Raw genomic sequence first — 14,961 nt, forward strand, 5'->3', positions numbered from 1 at the left:
GCTTCTGCAGAGAAAAAGGAAACAATTGATAGAGTGAAAGACAGCCTACAAATGGTACAAAACTTTTGCTATGAAGTCTTCTGATAGAAGACTAATATGTAGACATAAAAGAACACAAGAAAATTAACCACCCACAAACATCAAGATTTTAAATGTGGGCAAACAAACTAAATAGATACTTCTCAAAAGAAATGCAAAATGTCAGTAGGTACATGGAAAAGATGTTCATTATCTTTAAGCATTACAGTACTGGAAATCAAAGTAAGTCCAAGATTCTATTTAGAATGCCGATCTGAAACAATAAATGCTTGAGAGGATGTGGAGAAAAAGCAACTCTTCTGCACTGTTGGAGAAATGTAAACTAGTACAGACACTACAGAATGGAGTCCTTTAAATTCTAAAAGTAGAAATTCCATTTCATCCAGATGCATCTTCCTGGTTTTGTTTTTTAAACATCACGCTAAGGTGCTGCATGCATATCGTGCTTAGAACAATTCATGATAGCCAAGTTCTGCAGAAAGCCTAGGTACCCATCCAAAAATGAAGGCATAAAGAATATGTGATGCATTTACACAATGGAATATCACTGGGTCATAAAGAAAAAGATTAATTATGTCACATGCAAGAAAATGAATGGATCATAAGGCCACAATGTTAAGTGAATAAGTCCGACACAAAGTTAAGTATCATGTGATCTATGTTTTATTTATTTAAGTTTTTGGTATCGGAAATCAAATTCATGACTTCTCACTTACCAGGCTGGCACTTACACCACTGAGCTAAATCTCTGGCCCTCATGTGGATTATATTTTATATAAGAAATCTAAAATATAATTTAATTAAAGGGTAAAATAAAGAAAAGATAGTGGGAAATGGAAAGGAGGATTTTTAGGGATGGAGAAGAAGTCCAGAAGAAGAGGGAGAAAAGACACTTGGGAAGGATCAGAAACGAAGATATGACTTACATGTGTACCAATCCCTTGGAATGAATGTAACAACCATTATGCATTGTGGACATACATCGAAAGTAAGAGAAGCTAATCACAGCAGATGTGAATAATTCAAAACAGACTGAAGATCAAAAAGGCAAATACAAAAGCAACAAATGTTGTGAAAAGAAATCACAGAGGTACTCTCATGACCTTGACCTTGGCAGAGAACTTTCAGATATGCTTTATGTACCCAAAAAGAAAAAAACAGATTGTAATTCATAAAAATTGTGACAATGACAGAACTACCCAAGAATGAGAGAATATTTGCAAACTGTTTATCTGCAAATGTTTAATAAACATGGTAAGATATTCCCAAATATCAACTGTTAGAGAAATGCAAGTTAAAACCACAAGATATCATTCCCAACACATTGGGAAGCCTAGTGAAAAAAAATTCGAGAACCATGTGGAAAAATCAGAACCTTCAAACACTGGGAGCATAAAATGACCCAGCTGTTTGGAAAACCATCTGGCAGTTACTCAAATGATTAAACCAGATGACCCAGAATGTCTCTTAGAAATATACTCAAGAGCAATGCGGACTTATGTCTAAAACCTGGGTTTCAACAGCATTTTATACAATAACCGAAAGGTAGAAATGATATCAGTGTAGACTGAGAGAAAAGTGAATAAATAAGGTATGATATATTCATACAATGAAATGATATTCAGGGCCAAAAAATAAATAATGGATACATGCTAAAATATATGTGGACATTGAAAACTGGAAGTGAAACAAATCAGTCACGGGAGATAACATGTGGTGTGGTTCCATTCAGAATAAGGAGATCTACGGGACAGAAATTAGATTAGATGTGCCTAAAGCTGGAGTAGGAGCATATGCCAGAGGAATAGCTAAATAACGTTTTACCTGAGATCATAAAAATCTAATGAAATTGTAGTGATAATTTCATATACCTATGAATACACTAAAATATACAGTTGTAGTAGACTAAAAAAACTTTAAATGAATTGTGTGACATACGAATTGTATCTCAATGGAGCTACTCAGAATGCATTATGATTCTAAATACAAAGCAAAAGAGGCATAAGTCATAATGACACTCTTGTACAGATAGGTAAATAATCAGGCAAATCCGTACGAGGTTAGCAGGATTTTTAATCAAGAATGTTTTCAAAAATTGTTATAATCAGAATAAAAAGAGGTTGTAAAGCATGACAGAAGTTTTAAAATGGACAGATGTTTTCCACCTGGTATATTTGCACGTGGTGTGTAATATACTGTGATATATATGTCTACATATATATTAGTATATATATGCCATCTCTGTTGCTTCCTACTGTCTTTTCCTAAGTTACTCCTATTGAGATATTTAATGAATGTTAGTTGTAGAAGATTGATACTTATGCACATTTTTTCTTAATCACAGAAATATAAATTCTTTAATAAACTGTAACTGACAGTGTGGTTTTGATTTCATTTATTTCAGCATCTTTATATACTGAAATATAACAATTCTTTGACTTTTCTTTTGAATGATGGTAATGTGTTATTGGTTCCCTCATTAATGAGTTCAACAAAAGTTTGCAATTGCAAAATGAGATGCAATTTCATTTTTCATTTGTGCAAGCCATGAATTTGCCTTCTTTTAAAAATCATCTTTAATAGCTAAATATAGTGGTACATACTGGTGTTCTAGCAAAATGCAGAGACAGGATCCCAGGTTGGAGCCTTGCTTAGGCAGTTTAGAGAGAGCCTGTCTCAAACCAAAAGCAAATGGGGAGAGGGAGAAGGCTCAGAGTGAAAGCCTTGTGTTCACTTCCCAGTACCATAAAAAACCAATTGTGTTCAATATGTTTCTTACTTCTCTTTCTGATTTTCAATATAAAATTACATAAAGGAAAAAAGGAGACAAATTCCTAATCGTTTTCTTACTTATGCACAACTTTTATGACATAAGAGATTTGTATACATTCTAGTTTGTTTGATTATTTAGCTAGAAAAACAAATTCATAACTTTTAAAATTTAATTAAATTAAATTCTTGGTTTATTGAAGACTTCAGAGAAGGTAATAGACATATATTGATAGGCGTTAAAAAGGGTTAGCTGAATGCTAAAAGAAATATTTTCTTAATTGGCTTATTCAGCACTCCAATAAACATGAGGGAAAAATCAACTTTAACTTTTAGCTTTAATATTTTCATAAAATCAAACAAAGGCATGATTTGAGTAAGTGTAACATGAGTTGTTTTAATTGACTGGAATAGCTTCAATAGTTTTAGAGATAGTTTCTTTTAGCAGGTAAAAATGAAGAAAAATGTCAAAGAATTTCACATTAAAAATATTTAAGCAATAAATACAGCACTACAGTTACCATTGTCTATGTACATTGGATTGCATGTGAACAAACACGAAATTCCAGAAGAGTTATTTTATGAGTAAACACACTACAAAGTAACTTTTGAAAAAAACAGCAAAATAGAATTTTTAGAAAATAAAAATGGGACTTTCACAAGGACTTGCCAAAAAATGGCTGATCTCCATCTGAAAAGCTAGAGATTCTCAAAATTAGGTTTTGGATACCAAAGAAGCTCAAGTTTAAAAAGTATAAGGTTTACTTGGTTATGGGTGATAGGTCTGAGCACTTCAAATGTAGAGAAGTCTGACATTTAAAGATAATTACTCTTAAAAGCATGTGGGAACAAAATTAATACTAATAGATCACAGACTGGTGGGCACATCTGGAAACTGCCACAGTGCAACACACTTAATCTGTTTAAAGTAGAGTGAAAAGCAAGTTAAAATTACAATATCACTTTAACATGCTCTCTGATAATTTGACATTTTTTACTACTATGGAAATGCTGAAATACATGAACACTGTCTGCAAAGGATATGAATCTGGGCCCTTGAATAATAAATAACTAACGTATGGCTTATTAAAATAAAATTTTTTGAATAATTTAGGTAGCTGAAAACAGGTTTTGTTTCTTTCCATGACAGTTTTTTATAAATTTCAAAAATGTTAAACTAATACCTTTACATGTATAGATAAATTATAAGTTGTAAATACACTTAACATACCACTTAACGTATTCATTCTAACTTAAACAATTTCCTTGACAATTTCAAGTGACCTCCAAACTCACCATCGATTAACCATTCAAGAAATAATTTTGGTGACTAAACCATTAGTTTAATCAATTTTCAGCTGTTTGACAACTTCAAAATACACTAACATGACTTTTATCAAAATTGACTTTCACTATTTGAAATCATTATTGTTTTTCAGAAATCAGTGGAAAATATTATTAGAAAAACTGACTCCGGTTTAAAGATCAATTTAATTCATTAGCAAGATTAACTTTTATTGCATTTATTTTGTAAATATCTCACAATTCTTTGCAATTGATGGATATTCAAGTCTTTTCTGATTTGCGTTATTATATATCACAGCCTATTAAACTATTAAAGCATTGCATATTATATAGAGAATATTCCTCTATGTTTTATTTGTAACCTTTTCAATACTACATATCATCATATAGTAAGTCACTAAAAAAATATTTTAATGGAGTAGAACCCATAAGATTGACAGTTATTACAGTAGTTGGTTTTAAATTTCTGAATAGAATGTGAGTTCATCTTCAAACTAAAAGAAAAAAATACATCAAGCCGATATGAAGATATGAATCATCAAAGCTGTTATGCCAATAAAATAATGGCTTTGCATTTTTAAAATAAATATTTTATATCTTATCATAGATGTTTCTATTTTTTTAGTTCTCAAACTTCTGATGCTGGCATCTGGTTGTCCTTAAAATATTTATGAAATATAGAATTCCAGACTCTATGTTTTTAAAAAAAGTCAGCCCAGACACAGTATCAGATATTAACATGTATAACTTGTTTCATTATGTATCTTATTTTTAAAAAATTACCTTGGTTGTATATATATTTGATTTCAGGCTATAAAATAAAATAATAGAATATTTACAAGCTAATTTTCACAAAAATCTTTTGTTTTTTTACAAATTCCCAAGGTAATAAAAAAATCCTTCATTGTTTTCCTTCATGTAAAATGATTGCTAATTTGTTTACACAGTAGAAATGGTAGGGCAAAGCTTCTATTTACAGGTACAGGGAAACTGATTTCCCAACCCTCCCCACCCCCACTTGTGTAGTAAGTAAGACAGGAAAGTAGTGGACAATGTGTTTTGTAACATCAACCAAGATATCTACCTAATCATACAGAAATAGGATTGCATATCATACATCCTGTTCACCAAGTTGAATAAGTGGATTTGTCTCAGGATATAACTGTGCTATATCAGGAAGTGAGTATATAGTTCATTTCAATTCTTGGTCGCTTTTTTTTTTTTTTTTTTTTTTTTTTTTTTTTAAGAAAAAAGAGAGTAAGCCAACAAGAATAATTAACTCCTTGATTCATTTGAGTAGAGTATTGTCTGGGCAAATGAAACTCAATTGCACCACTAAAAATTGGATAATGAGTTTTACAGACCACAAATTCAAAGCAAAATTTGCTTTCACGTCTATAAGACTTAGCTAGGTCTTCTTACACAACAAAAGTAGGGTCATACCCAGTGTGCGTGTGAACCTCTATAGTTGTATTCATAGGTTAATTTGTGCAGTGTATGTGCTAAAGCTGATGCATACACCAGATCACAAGAGGATTGTGCTTTTTTTCCCGCAATTCCACAGCCAGTGATGTCAAGTGGGCACTCTGAAATAAGCTGTACTGGAGTACTTACTGTCAGACATAAGCCAGCCCCCCCACACAGCTAGTTGTTGAACAATAAACATAATGCTCCTTTCATTTGAGGTCTTTATGGCGTTCAAGAAATGCACTTAATACTGAAGTCTTCCGACTGAAATCATGGGTCTAAGTCCTTGAGTCCATGGGGGGCACACAATAGACCACGATCCCCCTACTTTCATATAGCTAAATCTTTTAACTTTTCTGGTTTTAGGACCATGTTGTCAGTGTCGTGGATGCTTTTCCCATTGAGGTGTTCACTGGCACAGTCATGACTGAAGCCAGGGCCATCGCTGATGGTGGACACCGTGTACGAGGCACTGCGGAGGGCGTCGGAGTGGGAAAAGCTGTGTCCAAACTGGATTTTGTATTGATTCCAGTTCCTTCGCAGAATTGCTTGAACCTGTCCATTAAAAAAGGCACAGAACAAGAGCCGTCTGTGAGTGGAAATGAACATGTTACACCTGATGCCTAACAAAATGCATGTTGTAGGAAAGCTGCATCTCAAAGCTGAAGGGTGATGGGGTAATATTGCTTCCTCTTCATACTTAATTACAGTTAAGATGAGTAAATTATGTTTACATTAGGATATACATCATGATTATTCTGTACTTAAGGCTTCACTTGTATTTCATCCCACGTGTTCTCTTTGAAGCTTTAGGGATACACACATATGCATCATCCAACATAATTAATCCAGATTCCCATATACAAGGCTGTGCATACATCTGGTTTCAACTGAACATATTTATTAATAAAATGAGATGATAAGTAGTGGCTGTATAAAAGAATATGGGAAAGGTACAAAATAAGGCAAGTTAAAGATACAGGACTGTAAATCATCTTCATGATTATCTTTAGTGGCACTAGCAACCTGTCACTGAATTACCATTTGCAAGCCAATGAAAGAGTGAGGTATTTGTTTTCATAGAGTTGACTCCCTAGAGAAGTGACAGGTGTTGAATAAATAGTTACAAATGCGATGAATATTGGGGGAAAATGTTTAAGAATGTCCTTCACAGTCTGTATGTTTGGATCTTTCTCTCCTTGAATGAATCTGAGGTTTAAAGATTTTTCTCTTTGGAACTAGAGATCAGTACTAGTGAGTCACACTCAGTGACTTTGGTTTTCATTAAGCTTAAAGCACTCAAACGATATTACTCATTTGAAATCACAAAGGAGAATATTCAAATACACCTGGAACTTGATGGCCTGTACATTTGCAGGTCTGATGAGCAAAAGGGTAGCAGGAATAGTCTGCTGCCAGGTCGCAAACGTATTAGCCCCATCCCTCTGGCCTGATCTACATCTGCTCTAGGTCTGCACTGTTTTAACCATCTTCTCCACGGCTTCTTACACTGTTTGACCCTTTGATTTTTATCCCAAAGGGAATGTCAGCCTCGAAAAGCTAATTTCTAGTCATCTATGCTCTTTAAATATATGTGCTCATTTTTAAAATTTTCTTCTCTTTTTATAGAATTCTTCAACTTTGTATTCATTGTCTGCATGTATACAATTCACTGCTAAATCTTTCAAAATGATTTCTAATTCCTTTTCATTTTCTTCTCCAAACTGCATACATTCTATAACAAATTAGATTCTCAGGATGCCTGCAGCACCTAGTGATAAAGTCTCCTCTACTTGATCACTTGAAATGAATACAGTTTTATTATCTTACTTCATGTTTTAGCATGTAGGAAAACAGGAACAGTCAAATATAGAATCAGCAATTTATTTTGGTAGAACTCAAAATCAGTTACTTAAATTTCTTTGTAGCTTCTCTCAACAATTTGAAATAGATATAAGTGCAGTGCTGTGACTTAGCTTTAAATATTGTGAATTCAGCAACTGAAGACTTTAAAGTTGATTTATATTACACAGTTATAAAAAGGAAGGAAATGGGCTGGGATGTATGAGCATATCAGCATACATTGAAAGTAAAAATATTTGAGGAAAATGTGTATTTATCTTCAAATATACTTTTCTTCCCTTTGATCTTGTAATTAAAAGTCCTCCAAATAAAATATGGAAATTAAAGTAACTTAAAAATAAAGTCTGTGTATGCACTATGTTTAAGAACATAAGAAATTGTAAATGGGAGGGGGTTAGTCTACAAATGTTAAGTAAAATATTCACAGTTTTAAAACAAAGTAGTAACCAATTATCTGCATATTTGTGATGGGAATTATATTGTAACCTAATTTTTAATATATTTAACAAATTTCTCTTTATAACAGAGCTTGACTAATTGAATACAGAATCTATAAAGCTTCCAATTAAAGAGAAACAGAATATAGCTTTATGTAAAAGATTCTGCATAAATGCTGACAGGAAATATATTAGCTGGACTTGTAGTCTTAAAAAGCAAACCTTTGATTCAGCTTTAAAAGACAAAATAGCTCGAAATATTTGGATGTATGCTCTTGAAATATCTGTGATTAAGGCCATTACCCTATTTCTTCTTCACAACTAAATCAACAGAAAAAAAACATGGCAGGCCAGTGTCTGACATTTGGGTTTTCATTTTCTGAAATTTAAAATAAACCTAATTAAAGACCAAGCAGCCTTGAAGACTGCTGTTTATTTATGTTATTCTTTATAAGGATGTTTCATTTCTTATCTGCTTCCTCTAATACAAGATCACACTTGTTCCAGAGGACATGGAAAAGGCCACTAGATTTTAAATGAAAACACTGAAAGGAACATGTCCCAGAGTTATTAAAATATGTATTTCATTGTTTTATTTTTAAACAGTAAGTAACCAGTGAATTAAAATATTTAGAATATAGCATTGATCATATTAACATTTAATAAGGAACCAAGTCTACATTTGTTAGTATAATCAGATGCAAGTTTCATAGAGCTTTATGTAATAGTTCTACCTTGTTCTCATGACAGAATGTGGATTCAGTTATTTTCAATAATGTTTTCTTACTAATACAGATGATCTCCTATCGTTGTTGGCATTTACCACTCTGACAGTTGGGGTCCCGAGCTAGGCTAACAGCACTTACATCAGCCTGAGGGGACGAGTGGAGAGTCAAAGTGGCCACAGCACTTAGGAAACCAGAGTTGTCACTGTAGTGGCAAATGCTAACAGGAAAATGTTAGCTAAAACCTGAATAAAAAGTACAAGTGAAAAGCTATAGCTACTCGGTTAAAGGCAAGCCACTAAATGCGGAAAGGAAGAACCCACGCTTGGGCAAATGGTTTTAGGAGGAACATGACATAGTTGGAACCATGCAAAGTGAACTTGGCCACTGTTTCTTCATGTTCTAAGAGAGGGAAAAACTCAAAGGCGGAGAGACAAACAGGAGGGACTGTAGTATTTCTTAAGACGAGAAATGACTCATGCTCAAACAGGGATCGTATCTCCAGAGATGACGGAAAAGAGACAAATCTTAGAGATGTTTTTGAAGAACTGAAGGATTTGGCAACTGCCTGGCTCAAAGATTTTTATTATTGTAATTTCTGGTGCCAAAATTTTCTCAATTTTAGGACATGGCTCAAGATCAAGGTTCTGTGTCTCTTGCGTTCACAGATAAAGTGTAACAGGAGTGTTGGGCATTAGTTTGGATTTTTCCTGGGCACTCTTTCTAAATCAAAGGGCCAATTTGAGGTGCTGATTCAGAGATGGTTGTTTCCATTTGCATGTGTATATTTTTAAGAAACGAATTATTTGACAAATCTAGTAATGAATCTATGATACATGAAGGATCTCATGAGGGAGCCATTGGAACAGACTTTACGCTTACTAGATAACAGGAAAGCTTGTGAGATTTGTGAAAATATTTAAGATAGTTATTCTACTGATCTCCCTGAGTTCAGTGAAGAACAGATTTGTGCTGGTACTGTTCAGACAATTGTAAGCCGATGTGTTGTGCTCTGGGTGAAAGATCTGGGGATGACAACGTGCAGTGTATATACTATTGTTGCCTCTGATTGATGTGTTTTGAAATTTAGTTTTAGTTTTATTTTTCATTTTGTTTCTCCCCTTGAAATAAAATGCATTTGAAAAAATAAAAATTACATGTATGAAAATAAATTTTGTTTCTGGAGATAAAGAGGAGTACATTTTGTATTTTTTGCCCATTCTTTGGCAGGTATCCACATCTCTGTCATCTATATTTATTACAGCATACACAGGCAGCATAGAGAACTATTTGACTCTCTGTACAGTAGTACATTTATAGAACTGCATGGCGAAGCCTTTTTGAAATATTACTATGAAAATAAATGACTTTTCTATTCTGATTATAGTCTCTGTGTACATTTCAGGAAAACAGCCCTTCTTGTCTTTGATATAGAATAATAATGGGAAGGTCACATAAAGGTGTGAAATCTAGTTTGCTATGATGATCCTTCACAACTATACATAAATGTAGTAGACAGCTCCAGTGATTTCCCCTTAAATGCAGAACAATTGCTGGGACTTTGATTATATGGAGACTTATTTCCTTATACTGATATGTTCAGAGCTGGCTAAGGTGTTTCCTTCTCTCTTCAATTGGCTCTAGGCATTGCAAATAAGTCTAGCCAGGTACTGGTATGCAATCTCTAAAGCCATCAGACAGCCTCCTGTTTCCTTGCATTGTGCTTTCTCTAAAATATATAAGCACAGCGGGATGGAAGAGCCAGTCAGCTCCAGGAATGTCAATTGGGTATGAGCCTGGAGATAAAGAGGTTATGACTCCCCAGGGCACAAAAATTTACATATCAGAAACTGAAGCAACAACCTCCTAAAACAATTCAGTTGCTACCTTAATTGAATTATGCAAATTGTTTCTTCTGCATATCTTTATCTCTACATCTTGCAGAAATGCTTTTCTTCCTTCCTGACCAGCCAGCTCAAGTTACTTACATATTGCCGCCATCCTCACTGTCACTCACCCTCAAGCCACCCCCTTCTTCATAAGATAATAAATTCTCGGAGACGCCTAGGGTCAGGGCTTTTGTCTGCACATTCTGTGGGGACAGCACTCAGGACCCCTTGGCTGTCCTTCACTTGGAACATGTCTTGGTGTCTTTACTCTTGCTGTGGGTTTCATTGGAGGTGGTAGGTTAGAATTAACTTGCTGGGATTCCAATAATGTCTCAATGGGATTATAAATATAATTTTTTGGATTGTGAAGAAGACTAGAAAAGGAATTATAATACTTGGAAGACTGTACACAACAGTTGGGATTACAATACAGAAATACCTAGATTTTGAAATTAAAATATATTTTAATTTTTAATATAAGCAATAAATCAGTATATGGCAAGACAAAGTAAAATTTTACATGAGCAAATAAAAATGATATCTGATAGCTTTTCATGACATGTACATCACTTCAAATACTGATTTGCTTTATCTGAATGATTCTCATAAAAGTCATGCGTCGTTCCATGTGTTTCCCATATAGAGCTTTGTGGTTGCCTTTCCAGTTATCAGCTGTCTATGTATCAGTTGTTTGGATTTTTAAACTTTGATAGGTTTTGCCAAAATTCTTCAGGCTAAAATTTGTCAAGAAGATTAGAAATATGTAAACAGCTGCATCAATATCGTTCAATCATTGATCTACCACAAACCTGCATGCACAAAAATAAAGTACTAGCTTTTTCTAATCAGTACCAGGGATCGAGCACCTTGCAAGGCAGGTGCTTATGCCACTGAACTAAATCCCCAGCCCTGAGTACTAGTTTGTAAAATTTCTGAAAGCTACCAATAGGAAAGTCTTGAGTAACAATCAAGAATTACCCAAAGCACACCATTATGTTGTAAGGAACAGCATTCTATCCTAATTTTCCTAACCCATGGCCTCTCCTCCCTGCTTGAATGAGCATTTACTTGGTCTTAACTTATTGCATCTACTGTTTTCAAACCCACACTGTGGAGCCAGAAAAAGAGGGGTAAGGGAGAAATGAGCTCCATTTTTCATTAGAATGTATGTTGTATGAAGTTAAGAATTTCCTAGCAGGGTATCTGGGATAAAGTCTAGATATACTATGTCCAATGATATACTAGGTCAAAAGACTAGATGAATAACTCCTTGATGAAATATTTTAAAAGGAAGGCTGAGATTTTACTAGCCTTAACCGTCAATATGCCCTGAGACTTTTGAGAATGAAATTTATGCTTATGGAAAATATTCCATGTCCTCATGTTTGACAGAGATGATATTTAAAATGGTTACTTGTGGGGAATTTATAATTCTATCTCATTTTAAATAAATAGGGTGATAAAAGAAATAAAGTCAACCAACATACCTCTCCATTAAAAAAGCAGAAAATCGTAGAGACCAAAAGACCCTGTAAAAGAAAATGAAATTACCTGAATTTGAGTGAAGAAGGTACATGTATTTGTAACCATGTTGCAGTGCAAGTAGTCAAGAAAGAACCCCCCCCCCCAAAAAAAAATTCAATGTAAATTTGTTAAGGCAGCTACCTGATGCTAAGAGCATCGTACCTGGAAGTGCATGAGAATGTGCATGATGTAGTCATACACCTCCTCAGCAATTCTGCCTTCAGGCCGCCAGGGCAGGAGCACGAACTCAATGCCAAGCAGCGGCACCAGGATAAGGGTCGCTCTCACAGCTTTCATGTAGAGATGGGATTCTGCCTGGTGCGTGACTTTTAACTTAGTGATGAGAACACGCACGATATTTAATAGGAAGAAAAGATTCACCTGAAAAGAAAATGAAATGGCACGTGAAAATCACTTAGTATTAAAAAGCACGATGGAGCTCTAATTATATAAATCCTAGAATGTATATAATGTACAAGAAATGTACTGCCAAAGGGTATATTGCTTTAAGATATTAATTTGATTTCTGGAATTGTGATTTGTTCACGTTACATCAGTTCTAAGGATTGTAACTGTTAGAAAAATAAAATTATGGTAGTAATATTGTGAAGTACATTCAGCTGTGAAATGCTTTAGAGTTCTTATCAGCTCACTGTCTCATGCTGTATTTTTGAATCTTTCCATCATCTAAAATCTAGAAGTTTTAATAATTTTCAACTCTCAGAATTGCTTTAATAAATGTTGTTTTATATCAATGTCCATCCAGTATATTCTACAAATACGTTGTGCCATAGTAACTATTTCCAACTTTTTGTTCATCTTTGCTGTGTTTCTTTACTACATAGCCATATGTGTGACAATGTTTTGTAGCATCAGTCCCACCACAGCACTGCAAAATAATGCTGTCATCTTTATCCTTCTGAAGAGACCGAGTTATGCATTTCAGTCAACAGACACTCAATCTTGACTATCCTGGAAATAAAATAACTTGACATCCCATATACCTTTCTATTAATTATTTTCCTTAATTATACATTTCCTATTTATTTTGTCTTAACAGCTTTGCCCAGGAAATGACATTCTTTGAAAGGCAGACAAGATTGTGATTCAAAACAGTCTTGCTGAAACACTTTCTCTGTCTGTCTGTTTGTCTCTGTCTCTCTCAATGGTACCTTCTCTGCTCCCAATCACTGAAGTCACTGCTTTTAATTTTTGTCCATTTTCTCTGCACCCGCCCCTTCATTCCTTAGGCCTGTCCTACGATTATCAACATTAACCACAGAAAAGCCTCAAGGCTACTTGCCGCCCTTTTTTCTTTATCCTCACCCTGATTTATAGCATCTGTCCTTTCTTAAAGTTTTACACTACGAACCAATATCTAATTTATAGGTGTACACTAACATTTTTTATAATGGTTGTACTTTATTTGGCATAGAAAACAACAAACAACAGGAAAATGAAGAAATGAGCAAGTGGAAACATCTATTTGCTTATTTGAGGCATGTGTTAGGAAAATAAATGGGCATAAAATATTCCACTACTATTCTTAGAGAATTCTGTGTTGCATATGCTTCAAAAATATACTAGAATCCTGATGACAACTTGTTTACGGGAAGGAACAAATGCACAGACACTAAATGTAATAAGATAAAAGCAGAAAAAGCTATTTCAATCTATGTTAAGAATGAAGTATGATGAATCAACTTGTCAGCTACAATTCTACTCATCCTAAGCCTCATCACTGTTGAAAAGTTTTATTAAATAGTAACCACTACTAGAGAAGATAATAATATACTCTTATGCAGCTGAAGTGGGAAAATCGGAAGCTTGAGCCCGACCCGGCAACTTTGCAAGTAGTGAGGACCTAGCTCAAAATAAAAAAAGTAGAAGAGGAAAGGCTAGAGTTGTAGCTCACTGCAAAGGCACTGGGTTCAATCCCCAACACCACAAAATAATGATAATAAAAAACAATTTAAAAATCAAATATATAAAGTGATAAATTATGAAGCAATATAAATGTTGAAATTTAGATCCTTACTAAATGAAAATTTTTAAATGCAGAGTAATTCTCCAGCACAGTGAAGACAGTTCACTGGAGATCAGCATTGGCGATGGAGTTAATCCATGTGAACTACTCTCTAATACTTGTGGTGGAGTGAATTGGACACCATTCACCACTATATTTTCCACATAACTCTAATCCTTAAATGCTTCCTCTTTTCTGTAAATACTTTCATATATTTTAAGCAGAAAATAGGAAAATTCTAAATTTCAGATGAACGGTATTTGAATTGTAGATGAAACATAGTTGAGAAGAGATTGTTTATCCTGACAGCCATGCGATCCACGAGCTGGTAAGCACTAGACAATGTTGCCATGTTACCCTGGGGCCACAGAGGAAAGCAGGGCGAAGGAATGCAGTGGCTGGAGGGGGTCCTTAGATGGTCAGCAGCGCTTAGCTGTTCCCTGAGGCGACCTGGTAGCTCCCACTGAACACCCTGGATGCATCCTCTCTGGGGTTCCCCTTAACAGGATCTGAAAGTGCTATGGTTAGCAGGACCAGGCCCCAAGAGGGAAATCAGATGACGGAAGTGTAGGTGGAGAGAAATCTGATTAAAATATCTTATTGATAGAAATTGGAAGGGACATCTACGATCCTATGAATAACTGCCACATTCCTCCCAGGACCTTGGGATTGGCATGGTCAGTGAGGGACCCTGGTCTTTAAACAAGGGCTGAACACTTGAAACTGGTGGAGTAAGGGACTCTTAATGTTGTTTTCCATGAATAAAATGCAACACTTCTACACAAATGAAGTGAATTTTAATTGTTTCTTTCAGTGCTAGGGAGTGACTCACAGGGACAAACTGGACAAGTGCCCTAGCAGAACTGAAACCCCAGCCCCTTGATTTTCTTCCTTACTGGTCAGATGTGCTCTGTTAT

The 14,961-nt window shown here is 34.7% G+C and overlaps 1 protein-coding gene across 4 annotated transcripts in view; it reads right to left on the reverse strand.

Moving 5' to 3' along the window:
* Nucleotides 1-2,092: 2,092 nt before the first annotated feature.
* Nucleotides 2,093-14,961, reverse strand: part of Calcrl (calcitonin receptor like receptor) — a 100,298-nt gene continuing 87,429 nt past the window's right edge. For 3 of the 4 annotated variants that reach the window (XM_003478784.5, XM_013142482.3, XM_023561023.2), the window contains 3 exons: nucleotides 12,181-12,399; nucleotides 11,982-12,023; nucleotides 2,093-6,135 (listed from right to left, as the gene is read on the reverse strand). In XM_003478784.5, coding sequence (XP_003478832.1) covers nucleotides 5,911-6,135; nucleotides 11,982-12,023; nucleotides 12,181-12,399 — 486 coding nt within the window. In that variant the 3' untranslated portion in view covers nucleotides 2,093-5,910. Of the gene's footprint in view, nucleotides 6,136-10,938; nucleotides 11,229-11,981; nucleotides 12,024-12,180; nucleotides 12,400-14,961 lie in introns of those variants that run through there. The other variant, XM_063259416.1, reaches the window with a different exon arrangement.

This window comes from Cavia porcellus, unplaced genomic scaffold (assembly GCF_034190915.1).
Source record: "Cavia porcellus strain 051 isolate PalLab524CR breed Dunkin Hartley unplaced genomic scaffold, mCavPor4.1 scaffold_12, whole genome shotgun sequence".
NCBI classification, from domain to species: domain Eukaryota; kingdom Metazoa; phylum Chordata; class Mammalia; order Rodentia; family Caviidae; genus Cavia; species Cavia porcellus.